This window comes from Myotis nattereri (genome assembly GCF_964212035.1).
Source record: "Myotis nattereri genome assembly, chromosome: 1".
NCBI classification, from domain to species: Eukaryota; Metazoa; Chordata; class Mammalia; order Chiroptera; family Vespertilionidae; genus Myotis; species Myotis nattereri.
The window spans coordinates 146,927,933-146,951,870 of NC_138075.1; the positions used below are offsets into that span (position 1 = coordinate 146,927,933).

General features: G+C 37.4%; 1 protein-coding gene across 1 annotated transcript in view; it reads right to left on the reverse strand.

Annotated features, from left to right (window-relative positions):
• The window catches only part of COL25A1 (collagen type XXV alpha 1 chain), a gene marked incomplete at its 5' end in the record, with an annotated part of 476,430 nt that overhangs the window by 50,351 nt on the left and 402,141 nt on the right, over positions 1-23,938 (reverse strand). Inside the window, 6 exons of the mRNA XM_081107901.1 lie at positions 3,675-3,719; positions 8,760-8,795; positions 9,227-9,259; positions 16,173-16,217; positions 18,525-18,551; positions 20,482-20,535. Coding sequence (XP_080964027.1) covers positions 3,675-3,719; positions 8,760-8,795; positions 9,227-9,259; positions 16,173-16,217; positions 18,525-18,551; positions 20,482-20,535 — 240 coding nt within the window. The remainder of the gene's footprint in view (positions 1-3,674; positions 3,720-8,759; positions 8,796-9,226; positions 9,260-16,172; positions 16,218-18,524; positions 18,552-20,481; positions 20,536-23,938) is intronic.

Consider the following 23,938-nt stretch of genomic DNA (forward strand, 5'->3'; position numbering starts at 1 on the left):
ATTTGTCAAGTTTCCTTTTGCTTTTGTGTGAACAGTGTCAGGAAGGAGAACTTTGACAGCACCATGTCTCACACCCAGAACACTGTATCCCCTCATCCTTTGTTCCTGGGACACACTTGGGTGATAGGAAGAGAGGAATAGTATGAAGCCATGTTTCAAGAAAAAGTAGGTTATCTCACTGCTCTTAAAGGTAACATTCACCCATCACTGCAAAGGAATTTTCAGAATTTACATCTATTAACCTATAGAGTATAAATGGCTTTATATTCCTTAGGTTATTGATTTTTAGAGGGAGAGGAAGGGTCAGGGATAGATAGAGAGAAAAACATCAATGATGAGAGCCATCCATCTGCTGCCTCCTGCATGCCCTCTACTGGAGATCGAGCCCGCAACCTCAGCAGGTGCCCGACTGGGAATCCAACCTGTGACCTCTTGGTTCATGGGTCTACCCTCAACTGCTGAGCCACACCAGCTGGGCGATTATTTTCATTTTATAAGGAAATGTGATGATATAGATTCATGAACTGGTGAGGGGCAGGACCAGATCTGCACCGTGGTGATCTGGCTCTGCAGTCAGGGGTCTTGACCCCTGCTCTGTACTCCTTAATTACTAGGGTCATATAATCATAAAAGGGCTAAGTAATGTATTTACTTTTTTTTCAAAATAACTGTGGAGAGAAAAAGGCTTTAAAAATAGGAACTTTGAATCTTACGTTTTTATGGGATATCAGAAAAGCTAGTTATAAATTTTGCCCATGAAAAATATATTTGCAAGCTTGTTTTAAAAAATAATTTTCGGAGTTCAAATCTCATTCCAGAAGATCAATGTCTGCATGGTACATTGTGCATAATTTAATTTTCCCAGTTGAACATCTTGACACTCTATGAACCATGAATGCATGAAATAGGAATTCCAAATGTCTTCCACATGGTGAGAGGACTTTCCAGTACTTGTGCAGGAAGCTGAAGAGCAATTTGAAATTAAGCTATGCCTGTTCTTAGTGACTTTTATTATGTATGCCTAAGGTAGTAGCACTTTCTATGAGTGGGACCCTGAGGTGACAGATGAGTCTGCTGTCTGTATTTAGGCACTTTGCTCATTTCCTGAGAGCTGTGTGGAAGGCATTTGGATGCTCATTAAATTTCCAACCATTGCCCGAGTGCAACAGGTGGCAAATCAAAGCTTCCCTGGTATGTCATGGCTGGTTTCCTCAATGTCTTGGAAATAACGGATGGCATTTGCATGCTCTCCGTAGCACCAGCAGATAAGAAGGAGATGAATAGCAACAGGAAGTATTTCCAAAGCATAAACAAACACACAAGTTTAGGGAGGTTATGACTAATGTTCTTGCTACTGCACTTTCTAAATACATACACAGTGGTTTCATCTTTTAAATATTGTTATCTTTCAAACTATGAAATCATGAACTCTCCTGTGGCTAGCTACCTAATAAAAGCAGGTATATTCAAGGAATAATAACATCACAATTTAATGGAGCTATATCATAAAGTTACAAACTTATAACTCTACATTTATGACTGTTCAATGAGTACTAATGACTATGATATGTTCTTAAATTGTCTCCTTTACAAAATTACTTATTTATACCGAGAACCTTCTACATTATAAGGAAAGCATGTCAGTCACATCCTGAACCAGAGTGAGAAGACAGGCTTATTCATCCGAAAATAGAATCTGTGATTTAAGTAAACTTTTAGATAGTTACCCAACAGTCCGTGGTAATTATACAGAAAAGGTTTTTGTCACTAGAATCACTAGTCAATGTTGGAAAAGGAAAGACAATTGTCAACTATATGATCTTGACAGACTTTGACTGGCAGTTGCCTATGACTCTAGGAATAAAAGCATTTACGGGGGGTGGCAAATCACCAATATTTTTCCCGATTTGAAAGAGTTCGAAACATTCAGATTAGTCCACAGATGACTAGAAAAATGACCTGGGGTATTTTGGGACATAAAATAACTAAAAGGTAATGATAATAAACAGTAGTAACTGAAATTGTTTGTTTTAAAGGAAAAAGACTCAATACCGTCACCCTCTATATGCTCTCTCTCAACAAGGAATTGCCTCATGCTCAGGGGAAGAAACAACTGTATTTCAAGGCTGCATGGAGGTCCCTGCTCCGGACCTGGTGCTGGCAGCCCCTCACCCTGCAGGCAAGCGCTGCAGGAGACGCAGCCCAGGTCCTTCCAAAACGCTCCTTTTAAATGCCTTCCTCTTATTTATAGTGCTACAAGGTTCTTTATAATTAACGCCGACTATGACTTTCTTCAGTTTGTTTTAAAAAATCTATGACCTTCCAATCATTTTAAAAAAGCTCCTTTTTTAAATGTGAGAGAACTACTAAGGAACTTCCATAAATTAACTCTGTAATATGAAATCACATATTCATTGATTAAGTTATTTTGGCTAAATATCAAATGATAAGGAGACAATTTGGCTTTTTAGTAAACTATTGTCATAGAGTATACTTTTTCCATGGAAGAAACCAAGGATTAATAATACATTAAAAACACACATCTGAACTTCAATAAACTAATCTGAAACCATTGAACAAAAAGCAGAACCAAAGTTTCTGAGTGCCAACCTAGAAGACATAGCTTTCATGTCTGTTAATTACACTAAATATACCCATAAAATATTATGTATGATACCAGATGATGTCTGGGAGCTCAATAATTTAACTTATTTATTCTAAAATCTTATAATTTCATCTAACACACTTCAGATACAACCTTCATAAAACAGTATACACAACCCTCACAGTGAAACTAGGAACATTAATTTTAGAATGGTCTAATACATACTGGAGATTAATTTAAAACTCTACAAGGTGATAACAATAAAAATATATTTTTAAAAAAACCCACCTCTATAAAGTGAGAAAAATGTAAGGAAAAATCTACTTGCATTGTGTTTCCCTATCAAACAGCTCTGGAATTTAAAAAAGAACTTTAAAATAAGAAGCTGATTTTAAGGGAGTATCTACAACTAAACAGAACTTTTAAGCCTTCTCCGTTGCCATGTTGAAAACTTTTGAACAATTAAAAAATATTTCTTAACATTTTTAGATGGTTTAAAAATATGTAAATGATGTTTTAAACTAAGTTTTACGCAATTATTTCAAAAGATACATAAAAAATTTATGGGAAAGTATGAGTCAAAGTAGTTTAATAAAATGATTTGTACTTTTCAGTCAGAATTATTGACAGGAAGTGGAAGCACAAAACATTTTAGAGGGATTGTTATAATGAGCGAATCATAAAAACAGCTGCCCAAGTGTTAGATTTATGGGGATGTGAACACTATAATTCTGGTAAAATATCTGTTAAGATCTTAAGAATAAAGCTAAATGTGAAGGTAGGCATTCTAGACTTTAAAGAATTCCTTATTTCAAACAAAGTGGCTTTTACATTTATTTAAGTTAGGGGCATATTAGGTTACATAACAGAAAATATAGTCCAGAGAGTGATGGAAAACTTTAAAAATACCTATGCTTAATTTTTAATTAAAAAATTTAAGTGGCTGAGAGGTGAGTATTTAAAGAACAACACTATCTTTTCAGTTTTCATTCCCCTCCTATCTTCGGGCAATTTCTGTGACTCTCACACTGGCAGTTCTATGAAGCCAAGGCTGTCGGTCAGTATTTACCTTTATCCCCGGGAGTCCAGGAAGCCCAGGAAGCCCTGGTTCACCCTACACAGGAAAATCACACAACGTTACAGAGCAATAGTCACTCAGTCACCATCTCCGGAGAAAAGCATGGCAAGTGTCCCTCTCCGGGTGCTTGCCCTCTGCATATACACTATCTCCTTTCAAGAACCTGGTGAGATTGTACAGCTCAGTCAACTCTTGATTCAGAATTGGTTGACCCTTTTGCAGATTTTCCTGCCAGTTCACTGCTCACTGGCATCTCTACCAGAAGGCAAGAAAGAGGAGTAAAAGGAGGACGAGCTCCCACGTTTTATTAACTCCTGGTAAACGGTTTGCTGGGGAGGCCGAGGCTCTGCTGAAGCGAGGATTATGCGTGCATCTGAATAACGCCTCCGAGCCCAGTCTCTTACCTCAGATAATCAAGAGTTGGCTGTGTGAACGGATGGTTACATCAACACAATATACATTAAAAGTCGTGCTCACTTTTAATAAGTATAGTAAGATTTCTTTTCCATTCCTGAATGATGAGAAGATAAATGCATGGTTAATATTATACTTAACTCCAGCCCATATTTCTGACAATTGTTGAGTCTGGGTAACCCTGCCTAGCAATTTAGGGCTAATGGTACCATGCAGCTGTTCCTGAGTACAGGTCTCAGATTAAGTGGCAGATTTGGGGTGAGCACACTGGAGTCATGATTAACCTTCTCATTTTCACAGAATGGTCTACATTATTTTAAGTACAAAGTATAGTGACAAGAGGTTACATGCTTAGAAAATCTCCTGAATTCCACTAAAGAAGTATAATGGAATTGCTGGAGAAAATGAAAGTCCATCTTGTGCTGGATTGAGGTGACTATTTGTGGAAAGTAAAAGGGTTACACATTTTCACGACGGTCAGTCATTGGGAAGATAACTATACTGAGACAGGAGTATCAAACTAATAAAGTGGTAGAGGAAGGTATTTCTTTTCATCTAAATGCTTTAACAACCTTCATTTCAAAAAAAAATCTACTAAGAACAATCAAACATTTAATTTTTTAATATTATTACTTTCAAATTATGAAGAGTCATAACTTGCTCTAGTATTATCACTAAATGACGTCATCTACTGTGGATTAAGCTGTATGGTTAGACACAGAAGGACAATGACTTTCCTGATGGTTTAGGTCAAAGGTGCTTCAGGAATGAATAAGAAAAGCTATTATGTATGAAACTACCAATAGAAGTTTGCATTGTGAACGAGAACACTAGATGAGATTAAGCCAGAGAAGAAAGGATGATTACTAAGCATTTGCTATTTCATTCAAATAATACCTGTCCAAATAAATTATAATTCATACAGATACTACTTTATATATTTGATTTTCTTTTTTCTTCCTCCTTTTTCCTTCAATCAATTAATTTAGGAAGATTTAGTAAAAAGTGTTGGTATCCATATTTTACTGAAGATTCTCTTTTACTTTATTTAATATATATTAATATATATATATATATATATATATATATATATATATATATTATACTGATTTCAGAGAGGAAGGGAGAGGGAGAGAGAGATAGAAACATCAATGATGAGAATCACTGATTGGCTGCCTCCTGCATGCCCCATGCTGGGGATTGAGCCTGTAGCCCGGACATGTGCCCTGATCAGGAATCGAACCATGACCTTCTGGTTCATAGGCCGACTCTCAATTACTGACCCACACCGGCCAGGCAATTCTCTTTTACTTAAAAAAAAAAAAAAAGGCCCTGGAAAATACTACATTGCAGTAGAGTATACAACCAAAAAAGTAAATCTATTGGTGACAAATCTGTAGTTCTGTATTGTTTTAGAAAAGTCTCCTAAAACTCAGGACATTCTATTTGAAACATATGTGAAAATGTATAGGTTTTAATACTGTTTCCCAGCAGTTCTCACCACACCCTTCCCTGTGGCCAAATTAAAAGGATCATATGACTAATTTGAAGAAAGATATTTATATACACATGCACATATAGACACACACCCATGTTTTCTAACAATGAGAATGACTTATAAGATATTATGGAATATTTTTTAATGTAGATTGAATACTTAGAGACTTTGAGCATATAGTTGTTCCCTACACTATATGTGTATGTATGCATGTAAGTGTAGAGGTTATAAATGTATATATTAATGAACAAATGTTTCAGAAATTAATATTTCATAGTCTTGTATTTTCATAAATTTGACATTTCCAAATTTATGTTTACTTAAAAAGTGGCCTAAGAAAAGATTGTAAAATATTTAATGTTATGCATTGCAGAACATCTCTTAACAGTTTTAGGAAGATATTTCTTCCTATATAAAATTTCTATCTTTATACCATTAAGGCTTATCTTCAAATTAGGAGAGAGTAATTTAGTTAATTCCTCCATTCTTGCCTACTCCTTGGTTCAGAAGCTTCTCTGAGTTGAGTTCTTGGGTATACACCACCCAAGGTGAGATCTAGGTCATAATTAAGAATTGGTTTGTTATTCCATTTGAAGAATACTTGTCCAAGTAGACTAAAAGTCACACAGATACATTATACTTCTGCTTTCCTTTCCCTTTCACTCTTTTCCCTACACCTTAGGAGGTCTCTGTCTACTGTCAAAGTAAGAACACTGCCTTTACCCTATGTTCCTGTGATGGTCCACTGTCCTTCCTGATAGAGTTCAACTGTGAGAGTCCCTTCCCATGGGGGATCAAGTATCTTTATTTACATGGAGAAGTTGGGAAGGAAAGGATTATGTGGTGAAACACAATATATACACACTTCATAAACATATATACACACTCTAACTCATCTATCAATCACAAATAAAATACTAGACAGTGGAAACAAATCAAGGGGCTTTTCATTCTCTATTTTTCTGGGAATGTCCCGCAGGCAAGAGCTTAAGTGCCAGTGAACTCACAGCACAGTTTTAGAATGGTGAGAAAAGGGCCATGAGAGATCTCTTGAATTGATTTTGTAGTCACTTCTGTTTGCCATTTTCTAATCTAAGTAAGCAAGCAAGCATGGAAATACTCTACTTTTAAATTAATGTTGGGGTAAGTATTGCTAAATCCAGACATTAGACAAAGGAAGTCATAAATATTGTGGGAAAGTGAGATTGCGTCAAAGGGTAGAATCTGGCCTAAATATTAATGAAAAAGATGCTGCTCATTTCAGGGCACATGTTCATTCAGGCTGGCTGAAAACTTCCCTCAATAATAATTTAAAACAGGTGCTTGATGAAATATAAAAGAAATTCAATGTTTCCATATGCAAATCTACAAACTCCCAGAAATGCATCTGAAGTATATTTCTAAAAATTTATGACAAGGCAATGTTTTATCAAGCAACTGAAAATCAATTTTGATCTTCATTAGCTGGGTGGAGGGGGTTTGGTGCAGGTGTGGAGGGATTGAGCAAAAGAGAAAAAACTCACGAACATGAACGATAGTGTGGTAATTGCAGGGGGATGGAGGGGGGCTGAGGGAGGTGGAGAAGGGTATAGGGAGGATAATGGTGATGGGAGGAGACTTGACTTGGGGTGGTGAACACACCATACAGTGTGCATATAAGGTGTTATGGAATTGTGCACCCGAAACCTGTATAACTTCATTAACCAGTGTCTTCTCAATAAATTCAATAAAAAGGGAAAAATTAAAATAAAAAATTAAAAAGTGATAAAAAGATATTAATGGTTGCAGAGATTTCTTTCAGAGATATCACAGAATTGGAAAGCAGCTTAAATTTAGCCTGTAATTTTTACTAGGGGACCTAAAATTAGATCATCGGAGAAGATGAGTTGTTTTTTGTTGTTGTTTTTCAAACCAAAGCCGACCATGGATCTCTATTAGGATGGCATCACTAATTTCAAATTTCTCAAGTAAAGAATCAAGAGGAAATCTTAGGAACTGAAGGGCAAAATTTTCAGAGTTCTGCTGGGCTCTTTGGAAAAGTCTCAACTTTGCCTGAAACTGGGCCGGATGAATCATTACTCTTAGATTCTTAGTTTCTAGAGGAAAATCTATTTTTAAAGTAGAGAAACATTTAAAGAACGTGAAAGACTCAAAAATTACTTTAAACCCACCAGTTTAAAACAAAGCAATGATCCTCTCAGTGACTTCAAGAATGTGGGGACATCATTTTATCACATTTTAGGGTTCCAAACTACTACAAGGGAATTGATTCTCTCTTTCCCTTTACACAAATGAGATAAATTCTATGTTTTTATTCATGTCCTTCCCCCCCCCCCCACATCAGCTACTTCTAGGTAAAGACAGAATCATGCTCTTCAGAGATTTAACCTAATGGGGAATTCACATGTACTTGTTAGCTATAATATGTCTGTTATCTCAAATCTGACTGCATGGGACACTGATGGCCAGATGCGGTGTTAATAGACTGCTAAGAGTTGTTTCCTGCCTCAGACTCAAATGAGAATATGGATCTAAACACATTCACTGCATGTTCTCTCATGCATCCCTGAAGTGAAGCACAAATGATAAAAATAAAATTATGTCTATATCTATAGATTGGTTAAAGTGGTTTGGCTAGTGTCTGTAATTAAATTTCAGTTCATGAACAAACCTCTTTGTATAATGTAACAGTCAATGCACAGATAGATATTATTCACAGAAAAATTGTCAGTAGGGTAGTATTTGAAACGAGAGGAAAAGAAATATAATTTTAAAAGAACTGTCTATCCTTCCCTATTGAAACCACTTAGTAAATATTCATTTCTTCTCATGAAAGATAGAAACATGCACAGTGTCTTTAAACATGCAAGGTAAATTGTTGCATTCCAACCCAGCTGGTCTTTGTCAGGCTCAGCACATGCAGACTTTAGTTCATTAGGCGTCCTTTTTTACACACACACACACACACACACACACACACACACACACTGTGTTTTCACTTCTGTGACAGCATTGCCCCTTTTAAAACGCAAAACAATCAACAACGCTCAGCATGCAAAGCACAAAACCCACCTCATTTTGCAAGTCATTCTCCTACTACACAGCGGATAGTAGATATAAAATGGTGACACAGTGCAAAGATCACACTAAAATAAAGATATTACCTTTTGCCCTGGACGACCAGATTCTCCAGGTTCTCCCTGGCCAAAGAAAGCCAAAGATGAAAAGGACAGTCTTACAAGAATTTTCCAAAACCCTTATGCCTCTGGACACGCTCACAGAGATAGCCCAGCCTCCTTCATCACATATATTTCATTTATTTTATTCTGTTACTCTACATCTCACTAGACACAGGAAATGCTTTTTTTTTTTCTGTGAATATACCTAAAGCTCACATCCAAATCCACACTTCCATAAAAACCAATCAGAAAGGGAAGAGAAGGCCAGATCTCTTATTAAGCCTTTATCAGATTTCCAGCAGATACTTCCTGTTGTATTTGGAGGCTGATCATTGCAGGAGAATAGGAACAGTTATAACCATCAGTGGTGGTAAAAGAGAAGAGAAAGCAGAGGCTTATAAAAATAAAAACTGTAACTCCTGGGGAACACACTCTTGCAAGGTTAGCGTTACCTTAATTCCTGCAGCAGATGATCCAGGGTCACCCTAAAATAAAATCCATGAGAGATTATTCCACAAATTATGGGAACAGGAAACACACAAGTACACAGAGAGCCATTATCTACAGGGGCACTCAAGGGAACCCCATGACTAATGGGCTTAACTAGGCTCCCGAAGATTTTGTATCAATCTGTCAGCTGTTAAGATGTCAACAATTTCCAAGATAAACAATGTACTTTCTAAAAACATGGGTTTACTTTTAATGCAAAATACATAAGGACCATTATATTTTTGGAAATTACAAATATATAAATAAGGGCCTTCCCCTTGATCTACTGCTAAAATTGTGTTCTAAAGCAATACATTATAATTTTGGGGATCTGGAATTTTGGTTTTCTCTCTGTTTCTGGAATTTATTAATGTCAATGGCTATCATTTAGTGGGAGTTTCCTGACCCTTCCAGTCTTCACAAAGTCAGGGTTCAACGGATGAAGTCAAGGGTTAATGACGCTGTGCTGGAAAAAGCCACGCAGCAGGTCAGCTGGCCTCCCCTGGAAGCATTGTCCCAGTTAGGACCGGCACGTTTTTTCCAGCTTTACACTTATTTCATTGTAACCCAGTCACCGGAAAGTTACAGGATGATGAATGGCTTGTGGGTGACAGGGACACATGGAAGATCTGAGAGAAAATGTTGAGATAAAATCTGGTTTTCTAAAAGGCACTGTATTCCATCCGGATTTCACAGAGGGTGTCTACATTTCGAGAGCAAATATGTTACAAATAAGCAGATAGGGATGAGTGGAAATGACCGTGGAGGATAGCTGAGAATGCGGCCTTTTCTGAAATGAGGCCAGCAAAGGGCCGGCATTTTCAAGCTCCTTCTAGTCCTCCATCCCATGAACACAAAGGGAGAAAACTTAGTTTCTTGGAACTGTTATGAAAATGGAAATAGCCACAAGGGAGAAAGGCACATATTGGGATTTCCTCGCTGTTCTAGCTGTGCAAGTGCTCAAGGAGCTCTGGGGTCTATTTCCTTGTTCTAGGGTTAGGAAGCTGCTCATCAATCTCATTCAGAGACAGAGAGAGATAAGGCTCAGGCCTCTGCATGTTCACATGGAGCACTTGTCCCCTCTCTTATTCTTACCTCCTCTCACCTCCTCCTGTGGCTGGCACCTTCTCTTTTTTTGGATCTTGGCTGAAGTGGCTTTGCCACAAATAACCCTTCACCAACTAATCAACCAACCAACCAGCCAACCAACCAACATGTTTGATACACATATGGTGAATAAACAAATCTCAAAACAGAGTATTTTAAGCAGATCAGAAGTCAAGAACCAAAATGAAAAAAAAAAATTTAGGAAGGGAAAAAAGCGTAGGAAGGAGATGGAAATAATAAATTAGCTTATTGAAGAAACTGATATATATACTAGAGGCCCGGTGCATGAAAATTCATGCACTGGAGGGGGGGTCCCTCAGCCTGGCCTGCCCCCTCTCACAGTCTGGGAGCCCTCAGGGGTGGGAGGTGACCTGGCAATCAGGGGAAGCCGATGCCCCATCACACCTCTGCTGCTGCCACTGCTGGAAGTGCAAGCCTTGGTCAGTCCTGGTTACCTGAGCCTCAGGCGGCCCTGGGCAGCTGGGCAGCCACCATCTGAGGTTCCCTGTGGCTTGGGCCGGCCCTGGGTGGCTGGGGGCTGAGGGGACTGGGGGACTCTGGAGGCAGGTGCGTGGCAAGGCCGAGGGGACTGGGCGCCGCCATCTTGTGGCTATGGGTGCTGCCATCTTTGAGGGCATGGCAGTCAATTAGCATATTCCCTCCTTATTGGCTGTGAGTGCCGCCATCTCTGAGGGCATGACAGTCAATTAGCATATTCCCTCCTTATTGGCTGTGGGCACCACCATCTTTGTAGCCTGCTGCTCAGTCGTTTGATTGTCCCTCACTAACCCCCCTGCCAGCCTGGTCACCCCACACAGCCTGTTCGATTGTGATGGTCAGTTGTGACGGTCACTTAGGCTTTTATATAGAGAGATATATGTGAGTTTCTTTGACATCTGTAATTAGTATTAGCCAAGGAAAAAATTAAACCATGATGAAACATAAAAAGAAGACTCCAAATATTATAGAATGACAATGATTTTTCTTCCCAGTCATTAACAATCAGTTGAGCTCGAATGGGAAGTGAAATAAATGTGGCTAATAACACTTATATGTATTTCTACGAAATCAAGTCTGAAAGCTATCAACACAAATGAATCAATTTTGCAAGATTTTGCCCAAGACCTTGGTATTCATAAAAGCAGCTTTGACGTGGCTGAGACCCCTCTTTCATCTCATTTCGACCTCACAAAACTCCCATGATTCAGGGCAGATATTACTATATTCATTTAATAGGTGAGGAAATTGAAGCAACTAGAGACTACGTGAATTTTGGGCTTCCTAAATTCTATTGTCATAAGAGAAGTATTGGTTTATTTTATTTTGACGATAGGATATAAAGGTTATAGTAAACTGTAAATAAAGTTGCTTGTATTAACTGTAGGTTAAATACATTTTTCAGTGTTTTAACAGAAAGTGGCTAGATAATGTGCTCATGAGAAAAAAGACTAGATTTAGTTCTCAGAAAGTGAATGGAAAAACAAAAAAGAGTTCTCCAAAAGACTGGTTTATTTGTGGGAATTGGAGCAGTTTCATTTGTTGGACAACTATGAGTGATATTTTAATTCTCTTCAAAAATTAGAACTGTGAAATCTCAAGGAATTTTTATATCTTTTAAGTGGCAAAGTAACTGCTGGAAGACATTCATAAGTTAAACATTTTAAAGGATAATGCCGCAAGTAGTGGGAAGAAAAGTCAGTGTTTATAATCCTCATTCCTCTAACAGTGAAAACGAATACAGGATTCAAGTAGGGGAAAAAAATCTGTGCATTAAGTATACTCTTAGCTTTATAAATTGGTTGGAAACAGAAGTTTTCATGGGGTAAGTCATAAATGGGAAAAATACTTCTAGGAGATACTCGAGGTAAATGAATTTGACTTCAGTATTTTTCATTCAAGCACATAGAGTTATTTTTAGTTGTGATTATTTTCAAACACAAAATTCAGTATATAATTATATGTATGTGTTAATAAAGTCTATGTGGGTATATAAAGTGAATGTGGCCATATTTCTGTCATTCATTTAATAAATATCTATTGAGCACCAATTATGTGCCAGCCATGTTCTAGATGCAGGGATGCTAGGAGCTGGGTGACAACAGTGAACAATGTAGTTGCAATTCCCGCATTCACTTACACATGTATACAAAAATATCACTGATTGAAAGCATCAAAGATACTTTCTTTCCATTTAAATAAAAAATAAAATCTGGGATAGGAAGAGATTCTCAGGTTTGGAAAAGTCTGTGTCACTGTAAATACACAGAAGACATGATACACAAATGCACAGCACAGGAAAAAGTTCTCCCATTCAGTGAAAATAAGAAACAGCTGAAAGCAACAACAACAAAAATATTTTTTTAAAAGATTATTCATTCAATAACTATTTGTTCTCTTCCAAGAACTTGGGCTGGTGCTAGAAATAGAACAATTTGGTATCATATAGTTTTTTCATTGTGTTTTTTTTTTTCAGTGAGCTGAATGTCCAATTAAACAAAGAATTAAGTAAATTGTGATACAGGTTCTGAAAGGGATCATAAGGAGGGCTGTGGGAGCATACAGTAGGTAACCTAACCAATTCAGAGGAGACTGGAAGGCTGCCCCAGGGAAATGACATAAATTCAGGCTTCAGTGGCCTGAAGAATAGGATTAGGAGCTGGAGGTGGAGGTGGACAGAGCAAGAGTGTCCTACCCTATAGGAATCTAATGTGCCCGGTTAGAGAAGACGCTGCGTTGACCGGGGGTGGGAGCACCCACGGGGATAGCCCCTTCTTTACCTGTGGTTTTAAGTAAAGAAGACAATGTGCTTGGTGGTTCCAAATAAGAGTGTGGCTTCTGCAGTGGCTCAAGGGATGTAAATCACAGACGTTATGTAGCCATACACCAAGAAGGCGGTGTGTTTACGGGAGTGGAGATGGGGGAGCAAAGAGCATGAAGGCAGAGCTTCTGCACCCACAGATAAAATTGCAAATAAAAGAGTGGCGCCGCCAATCCATCCAGTGCGCCGCACAAATGCCTACTTGCAGGTGGAGGGAAGGAGATAAGAAGCCCATTTCCTCTTTTGTTGGTGGGATCCATACTCCGAAGAGCAGACAGAGCCTTCCCACAGTAACCCCACACATGACTGAAACCAGTTTCTGGCAGGTAATTCTTAAACCTGGAGTGCACCACACTCACTGGCCACGGGGACGCCCTGCCCAGTGGTTTTATAGCTGCACAGCATTTCCAGATGACCAGGCTGGAAAGGCTTAGATTGCTTTCCCATCCAAAGGCACCGAGTTGGATCAAAAGGGGAAAAAAATCCTATTAAAGTGAATCAGTCCATGACGTAATTTTTACTACATCAATGGCAGAAACGAAGCGTTTTTTGATTTTACATCTCAAACTTGGTATATGATGAATTAGTTTCACATACTAACCCAAAGGCCATGAGAAGAGTGTTTCCAACATGCCGGAAACAAATTATGTGACAGAAGCAGGAAATGTTTAAAAAACACATCAAAAATTATATTCCAATTACAGCATTGTCGGGGATGAATGCTGCAGGTCAGATTACATATTATACGCTACAGATTCCTATTTACAATTCCCTGTTTAGACCCGTTGCAAGTTTATAGAAATGATTTCCGTTTTAACTGAGGCATTTCTTGCACTTAATTTCAGTTGACTAATAAAACTTCTTGATAAAAAAGAAAAGAACCAATCTAGTTGATTTCAATTTCCATGTGGTAAGAAAGCTAACATTTATTGAGAGTTTACTATGTGTGAGTCAGTATGGTAAATGATTTGCATTAATATAAAAAGTACGAACAGTATTCCTTTGAGATGAACATGGTCTTGTAAAAGAAAAAAGTTCCTTTACTATTGGAAAATTACATTTTAAAAATGTGTGATTAAAGAAACAATTATTGGCCTATATTCCAAAAAATGAAGCTTTAAAAGTATATCTTCTGAAGCATAAAATTCTGTACATAAGTTCACATAGGCGTAGTTCAGACTTGGCATAATTTTTTTTTAACTTGAAGAAACTGCTCTCTGTTTAGAAGATTTCCTGTCTTTAAACTGAGGTGGCAACTATGGCCCAAGGGCCAGATCAGCTACCCACCTGTTCCTGTATAGCCCACGAGCTAAGAATGGACTTTATATTTTATATAGCTTTAAAAAATCAACAATAACACTTCACAATACATGAAAATTTCACCAATTAAGATTTCAGCATCCAAAGTTAAAAAGCATAGGGCACAGCCATACTCATTTGTGTATCTATTGTCTACGGGCGCTGGCACACTACAACGACAGAGCTGAGTTGTTGCGACAGAGGTCATCTGGCCCACAAAACCTAAATATTAATTTCCTGGCCCTTTATAAGAAAAGCTTGTTAATTTCTGCTTCTAAGCAAAACAAGCAAAGTCAAATATAACACAGGTTTACACATCTAGAGTTTGAAACTTTGACTTCGAGAATCATCGAGGTATATCATTGTTCTCATTAGTATTAAATATATTCATGTCCTATTTGATTTCAGCATGATACTTAAATTTGGCAGGTAAATAGAATGGGCCTACATCAGTGATTCGCAACTAGGGGTAATTTTGTCTTTAGGGAACATTTGGCAACGTCTTGAGATGGTCTTGGTTGTCACAACTCAAGGATGCTACTGGCATGCAGTGGGGTAGAGGCAGGAATGATGCTAAATATCCAACAGTCCCCACAACAATGATCTGGTCTTGTCAGTTGTGCTGAGGCTGGGAAACCCCAAACTCCAAGAAGCTGAGAGTCTACCCTAATTGTTGAGAGTGTTTCCATGGCTAGACTGCTCCATGAATACGAACATTCCTGCTACTTGGTGACATTAATTCATTCCTGCCACCATGCCATAGTTATATTAATATTCATAAGAATGAGAAAGGTAAAATTCTCTTTATTTAATGGGTATGTTTTTATGAGTAACCATTACCCATCTGTATTGCAATAATTTCCAAAGTGGAATGTTCTTATTCTGAACTATAAGCCTAAATAAATAATTCCGTTCTTTTTTTCAGTACTCAACCAATTTAGGTTGATTTAAATTAAAATATGACTGATATTCTATTCTCAGTTTCTTAAAAAAGATATTTTCCTTCATTCTTTACAGATAGCACAAGGGGAATAAAATATCTTCCTTATGTCAAAGATGTCTGTCAGTCTGAACTGAGGCAAAAGCTGCCATGATCGTTGGAGGGAAAAAGGGAGGGAGTAGGAAGATGAGCCACAAGACCACTATACTATGAACTGTTTAAAAGACCAGAAATAACGACAAAAGGCTGACAAAATATCCGGATTGAGTACATTTCAAGTTGAGGCAAATCTTTGACTGCATTCGAGAGTCTAATCAAGTGACATTTACTCTCGAACTTTTAAATCTCACCCCAATCCTCTGACGTGTTCTCTCTTAACATTGCGTCAAACAGAATCATTTTAGAAATGCTATTTGTATATATGCAGATAAAGGGAGTGTGCCCTTTACACATGAATAAGTGTTTTTATTCCTTGAAAGCCTGGAAACCTAGCTATACATTTTCTGAAATTTGTGACATACCATTTTATGTTTAAAATATTTAAATTTATGCTATGAGCTTGAAGAATAATCACCTTTTATATATTAAATATTTAAACGTTTTCTAAATTTGTAGAATTTTCTATTTTCTTATGAAACAAAGGTACTACCATTCACGTATCTTTTTCAAAATTTCCCATTTTCATATATACAGAATACTCTTTCTTGCTCATACACATACTCTTTTGTATTTGCCAACACTGTACCTTTTCGCCCGCATCACCTTTGGGACCACTCTCGCCAGCATCTCCCTGAGAGGGGGAAAAAAGCAATACTTGTAAAATACATTGGTGACATTATACAAAGAGGATTTTCCATTATTTTAAGTTTTCTTTCAAAAGCACCATATATTAAAATCTGTTGCAAATGTTCTACTTGAGCAGCTGACTGATATCACTGGTCTAAATAGATTTTTTACAATGAACATGGCTGAGCAGTTTTAAATTACTCCATGATATTAATGAAAAGGAGCAATTTCTCTAACTTCCAGTAGCTTATCCTGGCACTTAAAGCTTCCTTCACTCAACCTCTTTCTCCTCTGCTCAAAACTCCACTGTAACGCAGACTTTCTCCTGACTGTTCCCGCAATGTGCCACATGCCTCACCACCTCTGTGCCTATCCCGCCACCTGGACCCCTGGCTCCCCCTTTCCCTTTGATCTGTCTGAATCCCACTCTTGTCTTGAAGCCCATCTCAAATCTCCAGGGCCTCAAAGTGCATGAGCCAGCCCTCAAGACCTGTGCCCTGAATATCGGACTTATCTCTACTTATATGTTTTGCATTTGTGAAGTAAATGTTTTTGATTTTGTTACAAAACTGCTTTTTTAAATCAAAACTTGGGGAGTTTATGTTTCCTTGGTTATTTTTGAGATTTCCTATGCCTATTCCCTCACTAACATCTCCTTTCTATCCACAAAGCAATGCATTAGAAAAAAAAAAGTCAGCTGTTTATTACCCATGCTTTGCTTCCTTAAATTCTGAATTCTTTGTGTTTCGTAGCATGTTATGGTGGAAATATCATGGATTTGGAGCCAGAGAGCCTAAGCCCAACTCCAAAACTGACTGAGCAAATGAAATTTTCTATGCATCGTATTTTTCATGTGTGACATAAGGGCAAGAATACTTTATGGGGTGGTAAGAAATAAACAATGTACTGTGTGTAAAGCAGCTAGGACAGTCTCTGACACAAGCTGTTAGCAACAACAATGCATTATTGTTCTTACACTCCATAAGCCCTCTGTCTGTCTTCAGAAGAGGTCACTTTTTTTTCACTTAAAAATTTCCTTAAAATAAGAGAGAAACTATTGATGACTGTTTCCCTGAGAGAAGGAGGGGTGGCGAGGGAGGAAGACTTTTTTTTTTCTCTCTCTAGCGTCTTTTCTTGTTTCATAAGCATGAAACTAACCTGCTCAGGCCTTTGTCTGGTGACGGATACCCCACTGCAGCCTGGGAGCCTGAGCTACTTTATCTGAGGAGCCTGGATGGTGCTGGCTCTGCCCCTTTTTCCTCCTGAGTGTCCACACAAAAGAGTCATCGGGTGACTAATTAACTTCAAGTTAATTACCATGAACTGGCTGGATGCCATGTAAATGTACTGATAATCTGTTATGAGGGACCTCAATAGGCAGCATACTTAAAAAATTGCTTGGAAATCCCTTTATTAAAAAACAAAAGCAAAGAAACTAACTTTCTCATTAGGAAAACAGGCTCAGAGCAGACAGACATGGGACAGAGGGTCTGAGTGTCCCCTCTGGTTTGCTCTCCTGCCATTTAAATAAGTGGCTTTTGTTCTTTTTGTTTTTCAACACCTAAATTAGAGTTACATTCAAACGTTTGCTGGATCTTTAGAGGTATTTCTTTGGGGAGGAGAGGTGATGATACTGATTTGTCAGAAAGATCAGATCACTTATGAAGAGCATTATGGAGTATCTGGAAGTTTCCTGGCAGACAGCTCACTTCTCAAACACTATAAAGAAGCATGAGAACCAGGAAAATTAGCTTTACAATATGCTCTGAGAGTCCAAAAATGATCAGGACATGCCCAAAGGTAGTAAGGAAGGACAGCAAAGAGAAATTTAACATATGGCACTCTTCTTCTTTTGTTTCTCTTTTTGGTTTTTATGGGAATTCTTTGTGGGGCAACTCTCAGTATATTCGCTCCGGTAAACATCTGTATCCCTTTAACTCAGTGACCTAAGAAGCAGCAGAGAGATGTGGATGCTCAGAAAAGCACTGGAGTGGCATTAGTGAGCAGGGAGAAAAGAAATTTTGCAGGCCCAGGGATTTCTGAAAGTCATTTAAACTCCAGACATAGAATGTTTAAATTTGCTCCTTTTCCCTCCATTTCTTTAAGCCCTTTAAAAATTTCTTTCTATACATAAGAATTACACAATTTTCTCCTTCCACTAATTAATTATGAAAAAACTGGTCATTATATCTATATCTATACATCTATATCTAAATCTATTCATCTGTCCATACTTTATACAGTTCTGCTTGGTACCTCTTTGGGGGAAGGGGAGGGGGTGAAAGATAAATGTGGGTAGAATAAACCTCACCTTTTCTCCTCGCTCTCCAGGTTCTCCCTGGAGGAGAATAAAAGAACAAAGATTGAGTGACATATTAAATTGTAAAACACCCAATTAAGCAATACCAAACAAAATCAGATATTGAACATAGTTGATAAATCATATGTGACCCTTTTGGGGGGCAATATATAGTTGCTCCATGAAAACAAATGGTAATATGAGTTTCCGGGAGAATTGGGCATGGATATCAATATAAAATAAAATCTTAATTCTTTGCCTTTAGAGGACTAAAGAAAGATATTTAAGATTATCATCCTTAAACTGGGCTCTAAGGAGAACAGTGAGGTGGCAATTTAATGTCTTGGGCAGTTTTTTAGTCTAGGACTTTGTATTCTGCCTGAACTCAGAATCAGTAAAGTGAGTGAGCACATCTTTGCACGAAGTCTTTATTCAAAGCAGCCCCTGGTACATGGACTATTTCAGGGTTTCAGAGTCCCCCTGTAGTTCTGTCTTCTCCTATCATAACCATAAATACAGTCCTGAACTTGGACCCCTTCACAATGTCGTGAACTCTCTTTACCCTACCGGTAACCAGCATGTTTCAAATCAGGTGTACTTTGGGAGGCACTGGCACCTTCAGGAAAAACACCAGGATGGCAGAATCAAAGTGAGTTTAGGTGAATGTCTTTACTCAGAATGATGACCCCGTCCCTATGCGGACTAAAGTGAAAAACCGTGCTCTGCAAAGTATCTCATTTTCCCTTTACCCGGGAAGGGACACGGGATGGCGTGGGAGAGTTCTAAAGTAAATTATACACGTTACGAGAATATTCCCTTTACACAAAGTGTACGTGCTGCCATGAGAGCAACTGCTTTGAAAATGGTTTAAGGTGATTATTGTGTTTTTAAAAATTATAACCCACTCTAGAAGTCAGTTTGGAGTCAAGATTATTTTCATTCACTGGTAGTCAGCCTGACACTTTGGCTTTCTGAATTTTCTGACTACCTTTCAGCGCTCACCATCCATCGAGAGTTGCTAGGCAACAGAAGAATAGCACTGAGAACAGGCCTTGAGCATTAACTCCTACCATTTGGCTCTTTAGCAGGAACAAGAGAGGGAACAGACCAGGAGAATGGCCGTAGAGCCAGAAGAAATTTCTTCTTTCCTCTTTTACAGGACAAAGGACAGGTCTACAGGTTTTAGGTCCATCCTAAGTGCCTGTCAATAGCAATGTGATCTGTAAAATCAGCTGACAGGCATCTGTGAGTACGGATAAACACCAGCACAGCTGACAGGATTAGACGTTAGTTTTGTACTTCAAGGGATGTTCACTCATCAAAGGATTTGGGATTTGTCTGCCTGTTTGGTTTAAACTAAACTGTCACCAATCTTTTTATATTTAACAGATTCATTTGTTCTTTAAGAAACAAAGAAAACTTGCAATCCAAAAAAAATAATCTTCATTACATTTTTTCCCTGTTTAGTAATTGACTACATCCATTTTTAAATTTTAAACATGCCACGTCTTTATTCTGCTCTTCATTTGATTAACTGGTTGTGTTGTGTAAGTGCTAGAGGCCGCCAAATCTTGAGGAAAAGCCACAGCGGCACCGAGAACAGCATCTTTAGTGAGTTGTGTAACTAGAATACAAATTTTAGGCAGTATGGACATGGCCTACGTTTGAATATGCTCCTATTAAGTGTCAAATGACAACACTCATATTTGAAACATGGACTTTCTCATGTTAAGTGTCCTAGAATATAGGTTTTAGATGATTTTATTTTGCATTTGTAATGCTAACAAGAATCACAAGCATAATTTATTCATTAGTCACAAAGTTCTGTACTATAGCATATTATACTATTGACAAAAAACAATGATAACAAATAGGTAAAATCAGTGGGATATTAAAAAATTGTATTAGTTTACAATTTCATGAAAATTCATGTCTCAAATAATTTTACTTAAGTTTTATTTGTACTGACCTTTGGCCCTGGTATTCCGTTCTGTCCCACTGCTCCAGGCAACCCAGGCTCACCCTCAAAATAAAAAAATAGGTATTATTAAATAAAATAGACAAAAATCAGCACATTATATAAATCATTGGAAGATATGGTCATCTAACAATGCTCTAAGCGTAGATAGAAAGTAAGTGTCTACCAGTGTAAATACAAGTTAGTTTATTTGGTCCCCCCAAAAAGTGCTAAGCACCAAAGATAAAACTGGGCTATAATTTTTTTTGATTAGTCTTTTCTCCATTAAGAAAGCAAAAGCAACTTATCAATGTGAAATGAGCATCTACCATGGTACTGGGTACATTGTAGGCAACAAATAAGTATTTGTTGCATGAGTAAAAGACATCTGAAAACATAAGACTTTTAAGTGATTGGTCAGTTCAGGAAAATATAGACTAAATCATTATACAATTAGACTTAATCAAATGAGCATTTCCAAATCTAAAGCGTGAAGAACAGACACATCTACTTAATTCATTTAGACACATCTGATACAAAAGTAAAAAGTGAAAATGGCTTTGTTTTCTCTTTCCAATTTCGCTGTAAAAATAATTCGAATAAAACATTCAGACGTATGGCTCTCGTCACATTGAATGATAGGAATTTGGGGAAAAGATGATGGCTATTATGCTAGAAAGCATTCCATTTCAGAAAGATGATGATGCATCCCAGTCTTTTTAGATGCTGAGCCAGCAAATGTTTACCAAGGAGGAGAAGTGCCTTGAAGGGCCCGAAGCAAAGGAGAGAGACTCTGGCTCCCAGGGCTTCCATGTGGCTCCAACTTAGAGCAACTAGAATTTCATTTTCATTAAAAAACCTTTCCAAAGCCCTTGATTATGTGCTCCAATGACTGGACCACTTTCTTCTTCCACTGAGGGATGTAAAGTTGCTTCTTAGTTAATTAAAAAAAAAACAAATTTCATTCTTAGATTAGTTTTAGTTTCACAGCAAATTTAGTTGATTTTTAAGCACATTTTGTAAGTCACCTGGGGGGCAGGGATTGTGCCATTTTAATATTGGTGCTCTCAGAAAACATACATATGAACATATACATATATGAAAATATGTACATTAATGATCATGATAGTAGTAACATTTAAGTGCCAGGAATGTTACATTCACTAACTCAATTATCACAAATTTCTATGAGTAAGTACTATCTTTATCTCTGCCTATCAGATGAACAAAGTAAAGCACAGAAAGGTTAAATAATTTTTTCAGATTTACACAACTACAGGCAAGGTTTGAACTCTCACGAGCTGGCATAAGAGACTGTGCTCTTAACAATATGATGCACTGCTGAATGAGTGAATGCATCCACAGCTTGGGAGAGAGTAGATGATGAGTATTCTATCCCCATTATCAGTCAGTTTATACTTCTCATTTATAAATGCCCTTTCAGAATGTATAGAAACCTGAATTAAATATTACTTATAAAGGCGATTTTTGTACATCTATCAGATAAATTAAGCAATGTGAAGCTTATGGTATCTTTCTAGAAAAGAAAAAAATGTTTTACTATTATACTGGATTATTATAATTGTGAAAGTCTTAACTTCATGCAAGAAATTCTGTTTCCTATATCAAGTTACACTATAATCGTAACTCTTGCACTTTCCTTGCTAAAATGGCAAACTGCTATCTTGGAATAACGCTGGCCATTATAGGAAATTTTTGATAGACCATTTGTAAATCAAAAGGGTAAGAACTTGGAAATAGAATCCACTCCGAAAGAGGACTATGATTTTACTGTGCAACCAGAAAAAGAGCTATCCAGTCTACTTTCTTCAAAGACTACAACAGGATGTGCTAATGTCCAAACACATGGTTGAATGCAAACAATAGATGCTACCAGGGAACAATACAAACTTTATTTAGACTTTCAAAGAATAACCATGGTAATAATAATAATAATAAAAAAAAAATAAATAAATGGTCAAGCCCAGCATAAGTTGTGTAAATAGTATGCAAAATTTAGGCAGTACGAACATGGCCTATGTTTTAATATACTCATGATAAATGTCAAATGACAACAGTCACATTTGAAACTTGGACATTCTCATGTTATTTAAGTATCCCAGAATATAGGTTTTAGACAATCATATCCTGCATTTGTACTGCTAACAAGAATCATAAACATAATTTATTCATCAATCACAAAGTTCTGTACTGTAGCTTATTGCTAGTATACTATTGGAAAAAAAAGCAATTATTTCCAGTGGGATATTTAAAAAATTGTAATAGTTTATAATTTCATAAAAACACATGTCTCAAATGATTCCACTTGGTTTTACTTGTACTAACCTTTGGTTCTGGTATTCTGGACAAAATATATGCTGAGATTTTGAAGCAAGGAAGAGAAACATTGCTTAGGTATCTACATAACATCTACCTTAATATATGGACATTGAGGGACTAAAACTTGATCCCTTTTTTCCTAGATTTTATACATTTTTAAAATAATATTTCATAAAAGGAAACAAATAAACACTGCACCCATGATCCCATCACCCTATAATAATTATTTTTGTTTTGTCCTGTTTCCTTCTAGTCTTTTTTTTTTATGTATGCTTACATATTTTTAAGCAATTGTCAGCTGATTACATAGTCTGACCTGTTTTTTATTATTATTTTACTAGAGGCCCGGTGCATGAAATCTGTTTGTGCAAACACTGTAAATACGTGTTTAAAAATGTAATATTTTATACAAGATACACTGGAGAACAAAGGGAACTCAAGGTTTTTCCACTTCCGCAGTCCAGCTGCCTATCAGCTCCTCCACTGGGGCTCCCGTGGTGCTCCACATATTGAACAGGGTGACTGTATGATATAGATTGTGATCCGGGATTTTATTTTTTCTGTACAAATTTGTTTTAAAAAAAAGCAGCTCATTGAATTACCTTGCAATGGTGTGTTTGATTCTTTTTTTAAACTGTTCTCCCGCATTGTGCAATTTTAAAATAAGTAACTTAAGCTTATATAAATCTTGAATTGTATACTCAAAAATAAAGGGTAGGGCCCCTAGGTCTGGCCAGTGATCAGGGCCAATTGGGGCCTTCCAGCTGCTGGCCAGAGCCTCCCTTCCCCAGCTGCCAACTGCTGGCCAGGGCCGTCCTTCATTCCACGCCATGCCCTGGTGGTCAGCACACATCATAGCAAGCAATCAAACTCCCAATCTCCCAATTGAACTACTGAGGAGACAATTTGCATATTAGGCTTTTATATGTATAGAATATAGATATCACACATTTGTTTTCACACACTATTCATGATTGTCTTGTGAATAGTTGAATTATCATTTACCAAAGTTAGGTTTGAACCTGTTTAATCTGTCCCAAATTGTTGAATACTTAGGTAATTGCCATTTTTTTTTGCTATCCTATATAATAAAGAGGTAATATGCAAATTGACCCTCACACCCTCACAC